At 38.3% G+C, this 23,316-nt stretch overlaps 1 protein-coding gene and 1 pseudogene across 1 annotated transcript; both read left to right on the top strand.

Moving 5' to 3' along the window:
• Nucleotides 1–11,574: 11,574 nt before the first annotated feature.
• LOC143855202 (dirigent protein 4-like) lies at nt 11,575–12,141 on the top strand. Its single transcript, XM_077365422.1, has one exon. The coding sequence runs from the start codon at nt 11,590–11,592 to the stop codon at nt 12,136–12,138; it is 549 nt and encodes a 182-aa protein (XP_077221537.1). The 5' UTR covers nt 11,575–11,589; the 3' UTR covers nt 12,139–12,141.
• A 7,008-nt stretch (nt 12,142–19,149) lies between these two features.
• On the top strand, nt 19,150–20,029 carry LOC143854943 (dirigent protein 23 pseudogene; annotated as a pseudogene).
• Nucleotides 20,030–23,316: the final 3,287 nt, after the last annotated feature.

Below are 23,316 nucleotides of genomic sequence, written 5' to 3'. Positions count from 1 at the left end.
AGCCAAAACTAGCTTAATCGGATTGAGCCTTGCTATGGAAACTTACCTAGTGGTAACTTCCAAATTCAAAAACCCCTAGAATTAAAGCAATCCAGAGCCAAATCCCCAGTTTATTTTGGATTTTGAGAACCGATTGTGAGTTAAAAACTGATTATTGGAGTAAAAAAAAAAAAAAAAAAACTGATTATGGGACACATAATTACATATAATGTTGACTCCAATAACCAGTCATGGGCACAATTGATTCTCAAAATCCAAATCAAACAAGGCTTGAAGAGATTTTGGCCCTTTTCATCAGGGCAAAACCCGGCCCGCATCAACCCGACCTGAAAAAAGTATGGGCTGGGCTTAGGAATCTCTAGTTTTTCAAATTATAAACCTACTCGACTTGAGATTTCTTCTAGGGTAGGGTAGGGTTTTGGAAAACCCGACTGCCCAAACTGAGTTGCATCTCCAGTTTTTTTCCTATCACTTCCATGAGGATGATCCTGTGAATTAACCATTATCACTCCATGCAACAACAATAATTTCTTGGGACTTAGCGATTCTTAACGCAAATAGGTTTAATATCGAAGATTAAATGTTATTTTAATGTGAGCGCCATGCATGTTTAGCCGACCCCAACTAGTTTGGGACAAAGGCTTTGTTGAGTTGAGTTGAGTTGAGTTGAGATAGGGCGAAGTCTTTTGAAAAAAAAAAAACTGTTTACCAAGATATGTTCTGAATATACAAGTTCAACCATTAGATTGGAATAGATCTTGCATCATAAATTCAACTATTAGAACATAAATTATGGTGTATGTATCGAGAATGTAGAAAAACCCGACTTGATCCAACCCGAGAAACTCTGTCGGAAAGGTTCGGGTTTAGGAATCTTGGGGCCTTTTTTTTAAAGGACCAACCCGGCCTGACCCGAGATAGTTTATCAGGTAGCGTAGGGTTTTGGAAAACCCGACCCGAGTTGCAACCCCACTGTTTGTTGTGACAACCGACGGTGAGGGCCCCAACCCGAGATAGTTTATCGGTTGGGGCCCTCACCGTCGGTTGTCATAATCTGAAACGAACAGGGACTTTGAGAGGTACAAAATCTTTGGAACTGTGATTCCTTGAACAGGACGAAATGGTGAGGATTAGAGCACAATGGCAATTCTGTTGGGGATCTCTATGTTATCATGTTAGATATTTTGTTTCCTACCTCATTTAATTGACAATGGGATCAAAATTCAAATGTCATGTCCAAATATAACGTAACTGATTATCATTATGCACTAGTGGGACGCCTGTACGATGCACGGGGGACCAACAAAAGAACGCATTATAACTTTTTTTTTTAAAGAAAGAAGGTACATTCGTAAGGAAGATTTAATTGTAAATGTAAAGATTAGAAATTATATTATTCATAAGGAAAGTAGATTATTCATAAGGAAAAAAGCGGGTTGTAATATAGGAGTGAGAGATATAATCCGTGTCAGATAACACTAAAAACAATTATTCAGTCGCTTTTGATAATGTACAGCAAAAACCAACAATATAAACTAGGGCTGCAACTCGGGTCGGGCGGGTCGGGTTTTGGAGAACCCAACCCTACCCGAGAAATATCTCGGGTCGGGTCGGGTCCGGTTTTTTTCCAGAAAACCCACGATTCCCAAACCCGGCCCTACCCATGATAAATCTCGGGTTTGGTCGGGTCGGGTCAGGTTTTTTCACCTTGACGCAATTTTTTAAGGAAAATTCTTATTTGGCAAGGCAACTCAACTCATAGAAGCAGAAATTACACTCACATTACACTTAAATCAAACAACGATGTAATTACACTCACATTACACTTGAATCAAACAATGCCGTAATCAAACAATGTTGTAATTACAATCAAACAATGCCGAATCAAACACTTGAATCAACTCAACTCATAGAAGTAGAAATTACACTCACATACAGTAACAGTGGGTGCGTGGGTTTTCACTTTTAACTTTTAACTAACAATAGAAAAAAAATGTACATACTATAACTTATGTAACTCAGGTCGGGTCGGGTCGGGCTCCTTCAAACCCGGCTCGACCCGAGATTCATGCGGGCTTTTGAATGCTCAACCCGGCTTGACCCGAAACCCATGAAACCTGAACCCAGCCCAGGTTATTTTCGGGTCGGGTCGATGCGGGTCGGGTAAAACCCGGCTCGAGTTGCAGCCCTAATATAAACTCTCAGACAAACTTCCAATCATCAATCATTCAATAGAAAAACCAACAAATATTGTTCTTCTCAAGCTTGGGAAAAAAACATGATAGAAGACCTCATCCAAGAGTAAGATGATCCTTTACACCTAAACAAACCTTCCATATATGGTACGAGGTATCTCAAATAACCGGGTTCAGGAAGCAAGGTTATCAAAAAGTAAGTGGTGGCAAGACACCTACACAACACATATACATAGTTTTAAGAATTAGCAGAGCTTCTACCAAGAGCAGAGATTTTACTTGGAAAGGCATAAAATGAGACATCAGATCTCTGCTTCCAACTCTCACTCTCTGGAGTCATTAAATGAGACATCGACGATCTCTGCACTGGTTCATATCTCAAAGGTGCAAAAGGTCCTATAAGTGATGGGAAATAAATTTACAGTAAACAAACAAATACGAATTGAGACATCATACAACAGGAACACATCACAATAGAAAATAGAGACATTTTGTTTTGATTGTCTATAAATGGGCATGCGAAAAAATGAATATGAAATCTCCTATATAAAATCACCATAAACGAAATAGAATTTAAAAATGCATAAAATTGAAAAAAGGGAAATTGAAAGCACGAAACAGAAAACCATCATACCGACCGGCCACAATTCAAGTCGCATTAATATATGATGTATCAAAATTGGGATCCATCAAACAAATCCTATAAACCTTAGAAATAAAAGAAATCCTAAGGGCCCATTTGGGTGCCGAGAAGATTTTGATTTGAAATTCTCACATTTGTAGCCCTTTTTGCATTGACATTTAGATCTCGATCAAATCCTTGAATTTCCAATTCAGCGATTGACAGTGAAAAAAATCAGATTTCCAAATAAGCTGTGGAAATAAGAAATTGGAAATCCACAGATGTGTCAGTTTCCTTCACTCTCTTGGCTCCTCAATCTCTCCCCTGCAGCAGGAATTACCCCCTTCCCTTTCTGTCTCCCTCAACCTGAGCTGGCAGATCTATTCATTTTGTACTGAAAACTCAATTCCAAATCCAAATACAAAATCTGAGGTATCCAAACGGCCCCTAACTGGTTTTTACATCCATCAAAAGATAATGCAGATAAGTGGATTTACAATCAGATAGCATTATCAAGTGATGGGGTGTGAAAACACCAGCCTCTCACAGGCTGCCACCTGTCCCAGAGTAGGTGAGCTGCAGCCTCTCACAGGCCGCCACCTGTCTCAGAGTAGGTGAGCTGCAGCCTCTCACAGGCCGCCACCTGTCCTGGACACCTCACCAGATTTTCCTATAAATAGAGGATCAAAGCTCAGACCAATGGGTAATGAAAAATCCCTTCTCTCCCTAAAAACTCTTAGACATCTCCCCTTCACTCCTGCTCATACTGACTTGAGTGTCGAAGGGCCTGTCCGGAGTAAAACCCGGTCTGGTCTTCTGACCTCGCTTGCCTTGTGCAGGACTCAGCCCTCATAGCAGGACTCGTTCTCGACCACCTCTCTCCTCGTTCACTCCGGTCCCTCAGGACTCAGCTCCCCTAGTCATCCAGCTCAGCTCTTACATCACTGCTGTACCTGTTACCGATTTTAGGTCTAACATCAAGAATTCCATAAAGATTGCTTGTGTTGGTAATATACATATAAGCTTATGACCTGGTTCCATTTAACCAGTTTTGGAATCACAACGGACTCACAATTGGTTCTGAAAATCCAAAACAAACATGACCTTAGTGCAGAAGAACATGAAAGCGTTATTCCAAGAAACAGCTAATATCATATTACTCAGTCAATCATGAATAAATTGAATTAAAAAAATAGTTCGTAATTATTTGACAAACCTTAGCTACATCCCAATTGAGAATGCTAACCAAATCCAGTGTTAGAGATACTCCTCTATAGATACATTAAAGTAACCAAAACATTTATGACTGAACATATTTTTTTAGTAACTGAACTTAAATGTATCAAAATGAATGCACTTACACCACCATCTGAAGACATGAAATTCTGAAGCGTGTAGAACTTAGGCATGGTTTTGTGTAGGGGTGGACATGGTTCCGGTTCGAACCTAGGAATCGAACCAAACCGGCACATATGGTTCGGTTCCGGTTCTGATATCCTGGAACCAGTGGAAATTCGGTTCGGTTCTGGGTTTAGGATCCCGGAACTGAAAACCGAACCGAGAACCGACCCTCACCTTAAAACCCAATGCCTCCTCATTTGATAAAATCACCCCACCCCCTTTTAATTCACCCCTCTTTAACGTGTTGCTTTGCCTTTAAAATCTTAATTCAAGCCCCCAAATTTGTGCATGATTATCCCAAATTTGTGCCTGTTAATGTTTGTAGTTCATATATAAACTGGACCGGACCGGACCGAACCGAACCGATTATAAACATGATTAAGCAAAATATCTACATTTGGTGAAGGTTGGGTAAACCTAGAACCGAACCGAACCGATTATATATGGTTCAGTTCTGGGACCCCAAAACCGAACCGAACCGAACCATGTCCACCCCTAGTTTTATGGTTGTTGGTTGGGCATGGAATTCAAAACATAAGTGGGACCCAATGTATGTGCAACACATTTCCCACAATAAAAATCTCGCATTTCGATTTTTCTGTTTAGTCAATTGAAGAGAAAATAATGAAGAACGATGATATTTTCAGCCCCCCGTTCACGTTATAAGTGGGGCGAATGCATACTGAGCGGGGGTGAAAATATTATCGTCCATAATGAAAACTAAATATCAAAACAAATATAAACAAAAAATGGAAATAGAGAATAGTGATTACATCAAATTCATCAGGTCTATCCATTCAAGTTACACTTTGGTTGTTCATGGAACTCAAAACATCAGTGGGACCCAATGTATGTGCAACACATTTCCCACAATAAAAAATCTCCCATTTCGATTTTTTTGTTCAGTCAAATGAAGAGAAAATAATGAAAACTGAATATCAAAACAAATATAAACAAAAATGGAAAGAGAGAATAGTGATTACACCAAGTTCATCAGGTCCATCCTCGCAAGTTACACTTCATGAAATTCATTGCAGCTAAAGACAACCATAATAAAGCAAAAGCCAATGTTAGAAAAGTACAAGGAAAAAAGAAAAAACTATTCAAGTTACAATAAACACCTGTTATGAGGGCACTAAGGTCAAGTTACACCAAATATACAAAAAAATGTATCCTTTTATTGTGAAAAACTAAAACTATTGTGAAAAACTATTTTTTGTAACTTGAATAAAGAATAAGATGTATCCTTTTATTGTGAAAAACTATTCAAGTTACACCTGTTCCAAATATACCCTTTCACAATAAAAGGATACATCTTATTCTTTTAACACTTAACTAACTAAAATGATCTCGGCCGTTGATCTTGCTAAGGCCACATCCACCGTTAGGATTAAATCCTAATACGCTGTTGGTGAATGGTGCCTGCAAGAAAAACCCGAGAGAGATGGTGGTGGTGGCTGAGAGAGAGAGAGAGAGAGAGAGAGAGAGAGAGAGAGAGAGAGAGAGAGAGAGAGACCATATGGCTGTTGATGGCTTGCCACGGGAAAATAGAGGATGAGAGACGATTTACATTCGAGAGGGTTTCACTCCACTTGATCTTTGTATTTTGGGACGGAATGGTAAGGCATTTTCTATCTTCACTAGCACCACCATTGTATCTTGAGTTCTTTCTTCACAATTGATTCTTTTTGAAGAAAAGACTACAAAAAAATAACGACAATCAATCAATAACAGATCACAGCAAAAGCAGATGCATAAAAAACCCTTTAAAAGGAAAGGAGGAGGAATTGAACCCCTTCACCAGTTCTTACAGACTGGATTTAACAGAGCTTTTCTGGTCATAGAAAGAGGGAGGTGAAAGGCTGTGTCTGCCTTTCGAAACCATCACTTCCCAGATTTATGAAGGACGGGCGGGAACAAATTGCAACATATGAAATTTTCCTTCTATTTTTTACCTTTTTCTATTCCCGTTCGTGAACTCAACCACACTCTGCAGTTTCTGATAATTTTCCCTTTTAGTGGTGCTGTTAATATTCTCAAGGCCCAGCTTCTACTTCTTTTGGTTGATGGTAAGATGAAAAGATACTTGCTTCAATGGTGATTTGATCCCTTTGGTCTTACTGAGGGTTTGGAATGATACCAGTGGTGATGGTTAGGTATAATTTCATGTGGATGGTGATGGTATACTTTACTCTAATCTGCAGGTTATGTCACGGATATTCATTGTACATGTTTTTCCAGTGTAGTGCTTCTTAATTTCTGATTTAATTTTTTGTTCCTGGACAACTTTGCTGTGTTATTTTTTTTTGGTATCTGGCTTTTTTTTAGTGTAAAAAAACAATGAATAGTGTTAAGCCTTCTGACCATTTTCTGGTTGTTTTTTAGATACTATGTTTTTTTCAAAGTTGAACAACTCATATGGAAAGAAGAAAGAAAATCCTCTTCTTAATCGGCAGGCAATGTCAAGGATATTCATTATACATGTTTTTCCAGTTTAGTACGCATGTTTCATTTGATTGATTACGATGAATTCTACTCCAGCATTGTTTGTTTGAAAATTTCTAAGTCATGGAATCCTCTTTAACTACTGAGAGCTTTCATACTTTATGCATTGAAGTGTTTTCCAGGTTGCAAAGTTTATTCTCTTAACTTTCCCTGGATAAAATTGCATACTTGGATGCTTTGCATGAGATAAGGTAAAGAACAATTTTCCAGTTCATATGCTCTATAATCGTTAGAGCATGTAATTTAATGTTCCATCAATGTCTTATAGATCAATTTGAAGCACTGACTTGGTTCCTCAAAGTCCCTATTCTGACTTATGCCATTCTCTGTTCTCCCTTTTATTTTACAAAACTGAATAGATTACCCAATCACAAATGTGTATTTTCTACAAACAATAATTGAGGACCACATCTTCTGGTGTTTGATTGACTTTAACTTTGATGGTTGCTTGTAATTTTCAGATTCAGTTGTCACACCAAGAGCATTGTTACGGTGAATGGGCAGTTTCCAGGGCCGACAGTCATTGCCAGGGAATGTGATAGAGTTGTTATTAAGGTGGTTAACCATGTTGAGAACAATGTCTCCCTGGATTCGTATGGAAAAGACTCACAGCCTTCTTAATCTCTCTATCGATAGCAAATTGGTGTTTTCACCAAAACATTGCTCTACTAGATAATGGAAAAAAGGATGGAAAGAACTGTAGAAGCCATACATGGTTGTTAGAAATTTTAAAGAATATAGAAGTCAAAAGTTACGTTTACTTTTGTGATTTAAAATTTTGGAGGGAAGATTCAAATTAAAGTTTCTCTCTTGTTTTGAAAGCAAGAGTCTTTTGCTTGTATGGGGACTTGAACCCAAGACCTTGGTGTGTGTGAAGTAAGCTCTCAACTCAAATTAAAAAAAAAAATAGCCCCACATTGCTCATGGATCTCATCTATATAAGATGGAGAGTTGGAGAAAGGCTTGAGCCTTCAAGGGGCTTTAGAATTTATTGGGTGCCTTGGTTTTATATGAACACAAGTTAATATTCAAAACACATGCACGAGCGCGCCTCGCCTCGCCGGTCCTTGCTGGTCCTCGGTCCGAGTTTGGGTTTGGGTTTAAAATAAAAAAAAAGGATCTTTTTATTGCACAAAACATTTTAAGTTTCCCACTCTGTTGGTCAGATTGGGGCCAGTCGGTCAAGAGGCTCGGTCAGATTGGGTTGCAGAGCTCAAAACCGACGAATGACCGAACGGTCGGCCCAGCTCGCTCCAACTGCTAGTTTTGAGCGGGTGTGTTCCGAAGCATTTCAAGTCTCAACGATCACAAATGTTTCAAGTCTCCAACAGTAAAAAAATGCCTTTGGAGCTTAAAATCTATGGAAATTTCATTCTATGCTTGGGGTTTTAAAAAATTCTAGTGCCTGGATCGCTGGCATGGAAACAATTAATCTAGCTGTTTCTTCTTTTCATTTTCATTTTATGTTTACTTCTAGAAATGAAGAGTTACTTTGTATTATGGAATCCTGAAAATCAAGTTCTTCTACTATTTATTTCTTAGCATGTGATGACCAAAAATATGGAAGTTAGAAAGGGAGCAAGCGATTTGTCAACCCAAAGTTATGCAAGGCAAATCATTTTAGGTATTTATTTGCTAAAACCAGTGCCCATGCAGAATTTTGTGAACGATGCCATTTATTTTGCATGGATTTCTAAAGGAGAAGTCTTGCTTGGTTTTTCAACATTTTAATTGGGAGAAACACGCCACATGTCGTTGAAAAATGGGATAGTGTTGGTAGTAGAAAACAAAAACTGTGTTGCTTCAAGGCGTGATATCACTTTCCTTAAGACAAGATTCGTCCCCACCAATAGTGTGCAAAGGGGATCCGCGAATTGCCTCCAAGACACAATGAAGCCTAGTAGGAAAATCTTACTAATATTTGACGACACTATGCACAAGTGGAGTCAAATCCGAAATGCCCTTCAGAATAACAAGCCTTAGAGAAATTTTCTTGATACCGTTTCTGCAGTATTACAATATCTAGAACAAAAAGATAAAAACAGCAATAAGAAAACGCCTTTTGGAGGATTTAAAAAAATGAGAAATGTTACTGGAAATCTCAGAATTGCACTGTGGGATTCCAAATTTGTTTTTCTGTGTTGAAATGACAGAGATCTGCTCTTTTTATAGAGCCTATGGTGTCTTTTACAGGGCAACTTTCTAGATTGGTTTGAATTTTGACCGTCAAATCGCACCTATTCGTGATTAATGGTCCAGATCGATCCTGGAGTGACTGTTGGTTTCAGTAAAACCTACCTACAACCCCGCAACCGCTAGATCAATCATCTACGGTGCGGATCGCAACCCTCTTTGGCTCTTGACCATTGGGAGGATGGGACACAACCCAACGGATCCCACCCGTTGACCGTTGGAGCGAACTGGGCTGATTGTTGGGCCTAACTCGAAGCCGATTGCCCACACCGCGGGTGTGCGTGTGCGAACAGTGCGTTGCACTGTCCCGCGGGTCTAACTCATGGGTTCAACCCAATGTGTAACCAAAAAAGTAGTAGAGAAGGGTAATACCTTATAAGTCCTTCTCTTTCCTTTTTGTCATCCGATGTGAGACTATTTTTCCCACTACACTTCTATATCCTTTGCAAAAAGCAACTTTTTTCAAGAAAACTTTTTCTTTTTACCAAACAACTTTGAAAAACATTTTCCAAAACCACTAAACTATAGAAAACATCAAGATTTTGAAAATACAAAATCACCAACACATGTTCCAGGTACATTTTTTCCCTACATGCCGCTTTTGCCTTCTCACTTCAATTTCCTCTTCTTATTTCATTAAATAATGATGCCCCTACTATGTGCTCTTAGACAATGTGCTTCTTCACTATTAAATTTTGTCATTAAAGGACCCCATCTAAATTGGGCTGGGCATTTGGAGCTTAAAATCATGGAAATTCTGTTCTTTGCTCGGGATTTCAAGCAAGGGTTATCAATTTTCTTGCTTGGTTTCTTTTTATCTGTTTCTTTTCTTTTCTTTTTTTAGTTCAACTTGATCATTTAGATGGCATTTTTCATATTATAATGTAAGAACCCGTTATCTACTTTAAATTCACTTTGTTGATGACTTTCTTCCTTTTTCGCTTTTGATGGAATTGAATTTATTGATTTTGGTCTCTCATTTAGCATCTTCGAAACACATAAAATTATTGATGTGTTTTGATATGATAAAAATTTGGTGTTGTGTTGATTCAGGAGAAAATGATTGACCTTATTATCACAAGTTTATCCTTATTCCACTTTATTTGTTTATTCTTCAGATTCGTTTGGATAAAAGCTAAAAAAAATCAGCCCAATTTACTATTTGGTCTATTAATTTCCAAAAATAAGGTATGTATTAGCAGCAAGCAGCAAGCAGCATGAACTTTTTGCTTTTTTTCATTTTGTCAATAGAACCCTAGATTTAATGGCAAGAGCTAAATTAAATCATTGTTTCCAATTGAGTTTTTCCACTTCTTCCTTTCTTTGGCAGGCTTGTTTAGACAAAAGCTCATAATATTAAAATCTGTGAGAAGTCAATTCCATCAGCCAATCAAAATAAGAATTTACTCTTTTCTCTTACTAGTAGCAAATTACTTTCCAATCCATTGATAGAGTTGTTTTCATTGACGTGATCATGTCTGTTATGTGGAAGTATAGTGTCCTTCTTAAATTTATACACCTGATGACATGAATTTAGAGATTTTTGGTAGGAAGATTTTTTTCCTACAATCTTTAAAATTAGTCACTATCCTATGCTAAAAAAATGAAAAACCAAGCCAACCCAACCCGAGAACTATCTTGTGTAGGGTCCAGTTTACGAATCTCAGGTTTTCCTGTAAAAAATTAGACCTGGCCCGATGATAATTCTCCAATTCTCGGGTAGGATAGGGTTTTGAAAAACCCGATCTGGGTTGCACCCATAGTTTTTATACACAAAGTGTCCGTGCGTGCAATACTTTATAATGAATAATGATATGGTAACCCTCATTATTATTCTATGATCCTGGCCATTCATTTGTTGGGCCTTACCTTAAATAGGCCGTATTCAGAAACAAAATTTCATATGATGATCCTAGCCGTTGGATTTGTAGAAGGAAGTCAAATATCTCTAAAGAATCAAATATACGAATTAAAACCAATATAAAATGGGGATTTGTAGACGGATTAGCATTCTGATTATTTCTTCAATAAATCCGTGTTTAAAACATCTTGCTGGAATTGCTAACATAAGCAATGAAACAGCAAACTATTAGACATGCTTCACTAGGGCAGGAGTGCAGGACCACATTGCAATACAATGACACGCATAGTGGTGCATCTTTGATGGATCCGAATTGTCCTCACAGGCCTTCTTTTGAATCTCTCATAAGCCACAAATACTCAACCGTGCAATCCTAAACAAAACCCATCAAGCATGGTTCAGATCAACCAAAGGTGGGACCCACAATGCTTAATGATATAAATAAAGGGAGCTGATATTTCCGCTCCACTTTTAGACTAATCCACTCCAACTTGGAGTGGATTGGTCTAAAAGTGGAGTGGAAATATCCAAAGCATAGGGGAGTTGATATTTAGGAAATATCAATTTCCTAAATAAATATGATCTTTGACATTATTTCGGGGTAAGAAAATATACTTTCAGCAGATTCTCTTTGGTCTAGAAGGGTAAATTGGCATATCCTAATAAATATCAAAGATTTGAAAGATCTATGGACCTCAAAATATGGAAACTTCTCTTGATAAAATCACTGACCCTTGTATTATGCATTGTCTATATAAACCTGGCTAGAGACAGAGATAGAGATAGTGTGAGATCTATAGAGAGAGGAAGAGATGGAGGGTAGATTAGCTTTGTTTGTTGTTTTGATACTATGTGTTTCTGCCATACCAGTACAATCCAATGGTGGAAAAGGCTTCCCAGTCTTAGGAAAGGAGAAGATGACTCATCTCCACTTCTATCTCAACGACATTCTAAGTGGAGAGAAACCAAGTGCAGTCTTGGTGGCTCAGGCTAACAAAACCTATGAAGGAGCGACGCCATTTGGAAGCGTCTATGTAGTCGATGACCCACTAACGGACGGTCCCGGACCAAATGCGAACGTTATTGGAAACGCGCAAGGGCTTTATGTCTCGTCCGGGCAGGACAAGTTGTCACTTGTCTTAACCATGGATTTTGGGTTCACCACAGGAGAGTATGAGGGAAGCTCTATCACAGTGTTCTCAAGGAATCCGGTAACAGAGAAAATGAGGGAGCTCTCCGTGGTCGGAGGGAGGGGTAAGTTTCGCCTTGCTCGGGGTTTTGCTATGCTCAGTACTTATTATTTGAACACCACTAATGGGGATGCCATTATTGAGTATAAAGTTACCATCTTACATTACTGATGTTGAAGCATGTGTGAAAAGTAATAAACTTGGATTGATAGATTCAATGTGAAGTCAAATTTTCGTTGTTAAGTTTTGGGTTCTTAGTTTATTAGGGTTTCTTTGGAAAAGGATTGTTCTATGGCTTATTCCTTGTTAAGTTTTGGGTTCTTAGTTTGTTAGAGTTTCTTTGGAAAAGGATTGTTCTATGGTTTACTGCTTTTTTTAGACGTTTCTTAATTTATTAGGGTTTCTTTGGAAAAGATTGTTCTATGGTTTATTCCTTGTTAAGTTTTGGGTTCTTAGTTTGTTAGGGTTTCTTTGGAAAAAGGATTGTTCTATGGTTTACTACTTTTTTTAGATTGTCCGCTACTACTCTAGTTTATCCTGTACATCTGATAGACCCTATGTTAGATCGGTGATGCCCCAAAGATCATGTCCATTGGGTTGATCTTAAACTGTATATATTGACAGATCAGAAAGTGGAAAAACAAATCTTGGCACGTGGGAGAGTTAGGATTTGTCCAGTGGAAGAGAATTTTGGTCTAGGATATATTCATAGTAGGGTAAGGCAGACAAATTGTTTGGAGATTTAGTGGAAAATGATATGTGATATGTCCACCCCTTTTCAGCATTTCTACCCTCTTCTCTTTGTCTTCTCCTAGAAATGACTGCATTATCAGCTCCTTTTGTTTATCTTTCCTTGAAAAGAAAGTCATTGAAGGAAAAAATAATCAAAAGGGGAATGGGGTGGAAATATCATTTTATTTTTCAATGGAAAAATATGGATATAATTTCTAAAAAAAAAGAGAGGGTGTGGTAAATTTCCACGGGTCCATGGGTCGGGTGGACCCATGGGTGCCCGTAAGAGGCACTAAATCATGACCCGTTGAAAATTTCACCTACCGGTGCCCGTAAGAACCCAAATGTTCGAGATTTTACATGGTGTAAGCCCTTATAGTACCATAATTTTTAGAGATGATCTAAACCGTCCATGTGATGGAACACACCGTAAATAGGTCACCCACCAAAAATCATTTTCATAGGGTGATCCTAGCCCTCCAATCTATAGATGTTTCCATAAATAGTAATATGAAATTCCTCCATAGATCAGAGGGCTAGGATCATCATATGGAAATGATTTTTTGGACACAACCTATTTACGTTATGGTGCATCACATGGATGGCTTGGATCATCCTATTAGAGTGTAAAAAAACGGGTGACCTGCGGGTCCATCCGGCCCGTAGGGTGGGGTCTGAGTTCACCAAATTGTGACCCGCAAAATTCCGGATCATTTTTTACCCCGCCCGTACGACCCAGACCCGTACGGGTTTGGGTGAAACCCGGCCCAGTCCACCCGTTTGCCAGGTCTACTTTGGACAATCTTAACATCCAAATGAAGAAAGATACGGGAAAATGGTTGAAAGAGGGGAAAAAATGTTCAGATGGGACCTCTATAGCTAGTTTACAAAAAATAAACTTGTTTGGTAAAGTTTTTTCCACATTTAAGTAGTACAACTTTTAGAGTCCATTTCATAAAAAAAAAAAAAAAACTTTTAGACTGAAAAACTAGGGATTTGCTTGGCAATTTCGCATAAAGCAATTCCGAGGCTGGTTTTTACACGTGAGAACAGCCACACAGGTTGACTTTTTGGCAGATTTTGTCTAATTCATTCAATTCATCTGAGGTGGCTGTTATATTAGGCAAAAGCTAGCTGCCATGTGTATTTTGGGGAAGGGAAATCAAGATAATTATACAAGGAAAGAATCCTAATCAAATCTACCTTCCTAATCTTCATTGCTTGCCTCTTGTAGTCCACTTGTCTAATTTACCCACTTCCCTCATTTAGCCAACTTACCCAATCTACCTCCAAGATGATCAACTGTGAGTTCTTAACACAATCAACTATCCAATCCCACATATTCTAACTTATAATCTACTTTTTACTTTTATCGCAAGAAGTTCGTGGGCTCATTTGTGTCCAAATGATTCAATGAACCAGTGTGGTGAGCCAACCTATGGCAGGGGCCAAGAATGAATTCGATCATGCAAATATGTGTGCCATCATGCGAATATGTCTGCCATGCTATACTTGCCTACTTTAGTCATTTTCCTTGAGATTAGAGTATTTTAGTTATTTTATATGAGATGGTCAATTTTGGGCATTTTTATGAAATAAGAGGATTTTGGTAATTTTCCGTGAGATATTGGATTTTTTCCTATTTAGGATTTTTCTATTATCTTATCTTCCATGAGATAAGTATTTTATGATCATTTTTCATGAGATAAGAGTATTTTGGATTCTATTTTTCTCTATTTTTTTTCCGGGTTGGTAATTGGTATTGAACCTTTGACCTCAAGGTTGTTCTATATTTTCTTTTTCTCATTTTTTCCATTACATAAGGGGCATTTTAGGTATTTTTCATGAAAGAAGAGCATTTTAATTATTTTCCATAACATAGGAGTATTTTAGGATTTTTTTTCCTGTCTTATAATTGTTTTTTCTCATTTTTCTTATTTTCCATGAGATAATGCCATTTTGTCATTTTCCAAGATACATATAGGTATTTCATGATTTTTTGACTTCTCTTTTATAAATTAACAGCCTCTAATTGGATCACATAAGTATTGTATGGCTAGAGAAATTATATGATGCCTGACCGTCAAAATGTAAAGGGCGGAAGGAGACAAAACCTGCTGCCTTGGTTTTTGAACCAAGGAAAAGTAAAAAACGGTGCTCTCCCTTGGATTAAAAATCAAGGGAGAGAGGTTTTCTCTCTCTCCGCCCTTTATTTTGAGGGTCGGGCATCATATAATTTCTCGTATGGCTATCTCATATTCCAGTATGGTAACATTTCGGACCTTAAAATATGGATCCACATCTTATTCTATATATCCAGAGGCTGAAATCCTGTCCAATTACGCAGGACTCTTACACGGGACCCTTTGGAACCATCGGACTGATTACTAGTAGGGGTGCAACTCGGGTCGGGTCGGGTTGAGCTTTTGTGAAAACATGAATAGGAATCAACCTTGACCCGACCCGATTTTAAGGTAAAAGCCCAACCCGAATTCCTAAAACTCAACCCGAGTTGCACCCCAGTAGTGATTAGGTCCATTGGCACGAAAGGGTGCCAAACCCTATTTTTAAGCGTGGCATTTATACAATTTTCCAAAATTGGGAAAAGATAAAAACAACTTTGGCACATTGACAGAAGAAACTTGTTAATTTCTGTTTTTATTAGGTCATCTATATGCTACATATCCAATGGTTAGGATCATCTAACAAATCTGATTTTCCTTAGATGTAGAGATTAATTAGGATCATCGTCCGATTTGTCGGTCCAAGACTCCAAGTCAAAATACAAAACCTTCCTAATCTTCCTTGCCTGCCTCTTCTAGTCCACTTGCCTAATTTACCCACTTCCCTCATTTAGCCAACTTACCCAATCTACCTTCAAGATGATCAACGGTGAGTTCTTAACCCAATCCAACTATCCAATCCCACATATTCTAACTTATATTCTACTTTTTACTTTTATCCCAAGAAGTTCGTACGTGGGCTCATTTGTGTCCAAATGATTCAATGAACCAGTGTGGTGAGCCAACCTATGGCAGGGGCCAAGAATGAATTAGATCATGCAAATATGTGGGCCATCATGCAAATATGTCTGCCATGCTATACTTGCCTACTTTAGTCATTTTCCTTGAGATAAGCGTATTTTAGTTATTTTATATGAGATAGTCTATTATGGGCATTTTTATGAAATAAGAGGATTTTGGTCGTTTTCCATGAGATATTGGGGTTTTTCCTATTTAGAAATTTTCTATTATCTTATCTTCCATGAGATAAGTATTTTATGATAATTTTTCATGAGATAAGAGTATTTTGGATTCTATTTTTCTCTATTTTTTTTTTCCGGGTTGGTAATTGGGATTGAACCTTTGACCTCAAGGTTGTTCTATTATTTTCTTTTTCTCATTTTTCGATTACATAAGGGCATTTCAGGCATTTTTCATGAAAGAATGACATTTTAATTATTTTCCATAACATAGGAGTATTTTAGGATTTTTTTTGGGAAAACTACTAAAAACCCCCTAGATTAAAACATATCTACCAGAATCCCCTCAAATTTTCATAATTACCGGTGATACAATTTTGAGCCTAAAATAGCTTTTTATTTTTTATTTTACCCATTATACCCTTCATTATATTACCCTTAGAAATCCGTAAAATCTCTCCATCACTAAAGCAAAATTAAATCCTTTGAAAATCTCTCTCTCTCTCTCTCTTATAAAGGCAAGATGGTGACATGGTGTAAGCTCAAACAGACCATTATTATTCAAAAAAAAAAAAAAAAAAAAAAAAAACAGTACGTACCACCATGGTTTAAAATTTCGACCGAAATTTCGGTAATTTCGGTCCAAAATTTCGGTTTAAAGACATTCTTTATTAAAAAAAGTGTTACAAAATTTCGGTTCGAAATTTTGAAATTTGGGTCCGGAATTTGGAACCAAATTACCAAATTTTGGACTGAAATTTCGATTTTTGGTGGGGTCTGAAACGGTTACCAAAACCGAAATTTTAAACCATGCGTACCACTACCGTTGGATGATCCAAACCGTCCATTTGATGGGCACACCATAGTATGATCTAACCGTCCATTTGATGGGCACACCGCTGTTTGATCCAGACCATCCATTTGATGAGCCACAACTTAAATAGATTGTGGCCCAAAAATCACTTCCATAGGATGATCCCAACCGTCAGATCTATAGCAGTTTCCATAATATGCAGTTCCTCAATAGATCGGAGGGTTGGGATTATCTTCTGGAAATGATTTTTGGCCACATCCTATTTACATCGTTGCCCATCAAATGGATGGTTGGATCATAGAACAGTGTGCCCATCAAATGAATGGATGGATCATACTACGGTGGGCCCATCAAATGGACGGTTCGCATCATCCCACAGTGTGACACGTACAATACTTTTTGAAAAATAATGGACTATGCGGGCTTACACCATATACAATCTTGCAAGAGATGTTGCCTTCGTAAGCGAGATTTTTAGGCTGTCAAATGAGAGATTTTAGGGATTTCTAAGTATCTAGAACTAAGGGTAAAATGGATAAATGAAAAAAATTTAAAAGGCATCAAGGTGCTATTGGTAATTAAGAAAAATTTGAGGGGATTCTTGTAGATACGTTTTTATCTAGGGGGTTTTTAGTAGTTTTCCCTTTTTTCTCCTGTCTTATAATTGTTTTTTCTCATTTTTCTTATTTTCCATGAGGAAGGATTTTCCATGAGATAATGCCATTTTCCAAGACACATATATATATATATATATATATAGAGTTAAGTGAAGCTACACATACGTGTAGCTAACTTAGCTACACCGACTGCTTAAAATACAGTGGGCCCACATTATTTGGGTGATCCAAACCATTCATTTGATAGGACCTCACATTGATAGGGTGTGCCCAAAAAATCAGCTCCATTGGATGATCTCAACTCTTCAAACTGTGGAGGCAAAAATGGACATATTTGTGAAGGTTTTTACACGTCCATTTTTACCTCCACAAATCGTAGGGTTGGGATGATCCTATGGAGCTGATTTTTTGGGCACACCCTATCTATGTGAGGGCCCATCAAATGAATGGTTTGCATCACCCAAACAATGTGGGGCCCACTGTATTTTAAGCCGTCGGTGTAGCTAAATTTGCTACACGTATGTGTAGCTACACTTTTCTCATATATATATATATATATATAGGTATTTCATGATTTTTTGACTTCTCTTTTATAAATTAACAGCCTCTAATTGGAAGCACATAAGTTTTGTATGGCTATCTCATATTTCAGTATGGTAACATTTCAGACCTTAAAATATGGAACCACATCTTATTCTATATATCCAGAGGCCGAAATCCTGTCCAATTACGCGGGACCTTTTGGAACCATCGGACTGATTACTACTAGGGGTGCAACTCGGGTCGGGTCGGGTCGGGTTGAGCTCTTGTGAAAAAATGAATAGGAATCAACCTTGACCCGACCTGATTTTAAGGTAAAAGCTCAACCCGAATTCCTAAATATCAACCCGAGTTGCACCCCAGTAGTGGTTAGGCCCACCCGTTTGCCAGGTCTACTTTGGACAATCTTAACATCCAAATCTTAACATCCAAATGAAGAAAGATAGAGGGAAAAGGTTGAAAGAGGGGGGAAAATGTTCAGATGGGACCTCTATAGCTAGTTTACAAAAAATAAACTCGTTTGGTAAAGTTTTTTCTACATTTAAGTAGTACAACTTTTAGACTGAAAAACTAGGGATTTTCTTGGCAATTTCGCAGAAAGCCATTCCGAGGCTGGCTTTTACACGTGAGAACAGCCACACAGGTTGACTTTTTGGCAGATTTTGTCTAATTCATTCAATTCATTTGAGGTGGCTGTTATATTAGGCAAAAGCTCGCTGCCATGTATATTTTGGGGAAGGGAAATCAAGATAATTATAGAAGGAAAGAATCCTAATCATATCTAGCTAATCAAATCTACCTTCCTAGTCTTCCTTGCTTGCCTCTTCTAGTCCACTTGCCTAATTTACCTACTTCCCTCATTCAGCCAACTTACCCAATCTACCTCCAAGAAGATCCAACGGTGAGTTCTTAACCCAATCCGACTCTCCAATCCCACATATTCTAACTTATATTCTACTTTTTACTTTTTACTTTTATCCCAAGAAGTTTGTGGGCTCATTTGCGAGTTGACGAGTTCTTCTTGTGCATAATGGCTTGTTAATTTCTGTTTTTAATAGGTCATCTAAATGCTACATATCCAATGGTTAGGATCATCTAACAAATCCGATTTTCCATAGATGGAGAGATTAATTAGGATCATCCATGTCCAATTTGTCGGTCCAAGTCAAAATACAAAACCGCCCAAATCAAACTTTTCAAAAATTGTCCCTAGAGAAAGGGTCAATCCTACAAACAAACAAAAAAACTTACTATAAACAAAATCTAACAACATTAACCAAATGCCCAAAATCACACATTAAAACCCACCCCTCCCTTTCTTCCCCACATTAAGGGTGTATCTTCATTTCTTCTCCTTTCTGATTCTCGGGAAGTTCTCTGTCAAGTGACTAAAATTGTTGCAGGAACTACCTAGAGAAAGGGAGAGATGAAGAAAGTAACTCTGGTTCTTTTGTTCTTCTCTTTGGTTATAGCAATGTACGCGGCTAGAACCGAAGGCGCCAATAAAAATTGGCGCAAGAGCCTCGGACTCGGACAAGAGAAGGTGACTCGGTTGCATTTCTACTTCCACGACACGCCGAGTGGGAAAAATCCGAGTGCAGTTAAGGTTGCTCAAGCCGCCGATACAATCAAGTCGGCTACGTTCTTCGGCTTACTGATGATGGCCGATGACCTCCTTACGGAAGGACCGGACCCTAAATCAAAGGAGGTGGGCCGGGCCCAAGGGCTTTATGGTTCGGCCGGCCAGAAGGAGCTGGGTCTGATCATGGCTTTGGACTATAGTTTCACCCAAGGCAAGTATAAGGGTAGCTCTATTAGCATTCTTGGAAGGAACCGGGCATTGAACCCGGTTCGAGAAATGGCGGTTGTGGGTGGGACCGGGTTGTTCCGGTTCGCACGTGGGGTGGCCCGCGCGAGGACTTATTGGTTCAATGCTACGTCTGGGGATGCCATTGTAGAGTATCATGTGACCATTGTACATTAATGGCATGAAATTAATATTGGGTATTAATTTTTATTTTATTTTTTTATCGTTTTCTCTTTGATTTTGTGGGTGAGATTAGTTTGTACCTGTGCTTTGGGTTGTGAGGAGGAGTTCGTTTTGGTTTCTGTTTTTTTCTTGTCATCTTTTTGTTGCCATTCCTTGGATATTTTCTATGATTGGGGTGACTGATTTTCCGAGGAAAGATTTGCCTAGATGAGCCCTATTTTTATTTGGGGTAATGAGAAAACAAGAATACAACCTCTAAATTCATTAGAAAAGCTTCCATAAATAAATTGGAGGAATAAATGGTTTGGTTTGAAGAACAATTGAGCCTCACTTACACTTATGCCTGCTCAATATAAATTTGTTCATAGCAATTTTGCGGAAAGCCATTTCCTCACTGGCTTTTGCATATGAGAACAGCCACAACTCAACTCAACTCAACTAGGCCTTTGTCCCAAACTAGTTGGGATCGGCTATATGAGAACAGCCACATAGATTGATTTTTGGCGTTCATCTTAGGTGGCTGTTCTCATATGTAAAACAATCATAAGATTTATTTTGTATAGAAGGGATCTTTAATCACCTAAAAACATGATAAACTCAATGTAGTGAATATACAACCAACAACAAAAAGGTAAGTGCATGACCAAAGTAAGAACTGGATGTAATATAAGACGGTTAAAGTTTATATATAGCTCTTAATAGACTTATAGATGAGATGCGGGCAGGGAAAGTTGCAAAAGTCCTCTTATAACCGAAATTTTGTAACATTTTAAAAATAAAAAATAAAAAATGGCATTTAATCAAAATTTCGGACCGAAATTACCGAAATTCCGAAATTCCGAAATTTCGGTTTCGGTCCCCATTGAAGACCGAAATTTAAAACCATGCTTATAACTTTATATATTCAAGTGTAGTAGTCACGAACTAGGATGCTATAATTCTAAAGTTCTTGTTTTAGGGTAAGTGCATGTTAGAGTACATAGTGGCCACAAGAATGATAACGCAAATAGGAAAAAAAAGCGAAAAAAGCCACAAATAAGAACACAGAGATTTTACGTAGTTCGGCAATATGCCTACTCCACGGGGCAGCGACGGAGACTTCTTCTTCACTAATCAGAGAGAAAATTACAGAGTACACACTCACCCTCTCAACAAGAAAAACAACTCAAACACAACCCTTCACAACAGAAGAACACCCCCCCTGAAGAGAAACTGTTCCTTCTCTCTCACACAAGGATCTCTCTCACTTTTTCTGTATCTCTCAAGGTACAAGGCAAAACCTTTTTTTTGGAGTTACGGTTTTTGGGTTTTCAAAACCAAGTGGTTTTTGGGTTTTCAAAACCAAGTGAAACTAGGACTTCACACGTCCCCACATTCACACGGTTTGTGAAAACCAGATAAGAGATAATTAGGACAGGAGAGTCAGTGAAGAGTTATCTCCGAATAGGAAACTAACTCTTTGCATAGTGCCGTACTCAACATTCTCCAACTTGAAGACTAGTTTCTTCTGCAGTGTGAAAAACATTCCCACTGAATCGTTGCCCAATGTCACCATTCATCATGTAACGACAAGCCCGAGAGAAGTCCTGCACCACACAAACTTCTCTCTAATGACAGGCTTCGTCAATATATCAGCAACATTGTCATTGGTGTGAATCTTTTGCAATGAGACCTTTCCATCTTCCACAACGTCACTAACAAAGTGATATTGAACATCAATGTGCTTGGTATGAGTGTGATAAATAGGATTTCTTTTCAAATGCAACGCGCTCTGACTGTCACAATGAATTATCACCTTCTTTAACTTGACCTTAAGATCTTCCAGTAACCTCCTCATCCATATAGTTTCTTTACATGCATGCGTAGCTGCCATATATTTTGCTTCTGTTGTAGACAAAGCCACTATAGATTGCAATCTCGACATCCAACCAACCACGCCATTAGCTAAAGAAAACGTGTAACTCGTGGTCGACCTTCTTCTATCACTGTCCCCTGCATAATCAACATCCACATAACCAACCAAATCTAAACTTTGGCCACTATAGCAAATAGAAGCCTCAGAAGTACCCTTCATGTAGCGAAGGATCCTCTTCCTAGCAGTCCAATCATCTCTCCCCGGATTTGCCATATACTTACTAATTGCTCCCACTGCTTGCGCAATGTCTGGTCTGGTGCAAACCATGGCCAACATAAGAGTCAATACTACAGTCGTATATGGTACTCGAGACATTTATTCCTTTTCCGCTTCAGTAACATGACACTGTTTGGAAGTTGATTTGTAACCAACAGGAATTGGAGTATGCACTGGTTTCGCATTCTACATATTGAAGCGGCACAGGACCCTTTCAACATAATTCTTTTGAGTTGTCCAGATTTTCCTATTCTTTCTGTCTCTAAGTACTGTCATATCAAGTATCTGATTTACTGCCCCCCAAGTCCTCCATATCAAACTCTTTGGCCAACTGACCTTTCAACATTGCAACATCAGCTTTGCTGATCCCTACAACTAACATGTCATCGACATAAAGTAACAAGATAATGAAACTACCATTATCCAACATACAAATATAAGCACAATGGTCAGCTTCACATCTAATGAATCCCAAGCTCAAAATAAAAGAGTCAAATCGCTTATACCAACACCTCAGCGCCTATTTTAAACAGTAAAGCGTTTTGGTCAACCGGCAAACGAGATTCTTTTTACTTTCTTCAATAAAGCTTTCGGGTTGAGTCATATAAATTTCTTCATTAAGATTTCTATGCAAAAGGCCGTTTTAACATCTAACTGCTGTAATTCCAAATCAAGTACTACCGACATACTCAAAGCAATACGAATAGTAGTGAAACGAACAACTAGAGAAGAGATTTTGTTGAAGTCAATACCTCATTTCTGAGAATACCCTTTCGCCACTAACCTGGCTTTGTATCTCTCGATGTTCCCATTAGCATTTTTCTTCAACTTGTACACCCATCTACAACCTATAGCCTTCCTCCCCTTTGGAAGTTTAACTATCTCTCAAGTCTGGTTTTTATGTAGAGCCTCAATTTCCTCTTCCATAGATACTCTCCACTGATTTGCATTTACAGACTCACAAGCTTCTTTAAAAGAAGAAGGTTCATGCTCCTCTGTAATGCAAACATAACGGTAACATAATCCTGTAGCCACGTAGGAGCTTTGTGGTCTCTTGCAGGATGACCTTGAACATGCTCACTATCACCTTCCTCCTCCTCAGTGTCTGGTACATTTGGAAGATTGAGTCGATTTTCCGAAGACTCCATATTAAACATCTCTGTTGTACCTTAGTTTGGCTGTAGCTTCTCTTTCTGCAATGAATCTTCTCTGAAGACAACATCTCGACTAATAACAATCTTCTGGGCAGTAGGATCCCACAACATGTACCCCTTTGTTCCTGATGCATAGCCAAGAAAAATACACTTTTTGGACCTTACGTCC

This window comes from Tasmannia lanceolata, unplaced genomic scaffold, assembly GCF_043159265.1.
Source record: "Tasmannia lanceolata isolate RefF3 unplaced genomic scaffold, GAP_Taslan_0.1 ptg000020l, whole genome shotgun sequence".
Lineage (NCBI taxonomy): Eukaryota > Viridiplantae > Streptophyta > Magnoliopsida > Canellales > Winteraceae > Tasmannia > Tasmannia lanceolata.
This window is presented reverse-complemented; position numbering and strand designations above follow the sequence as displayed.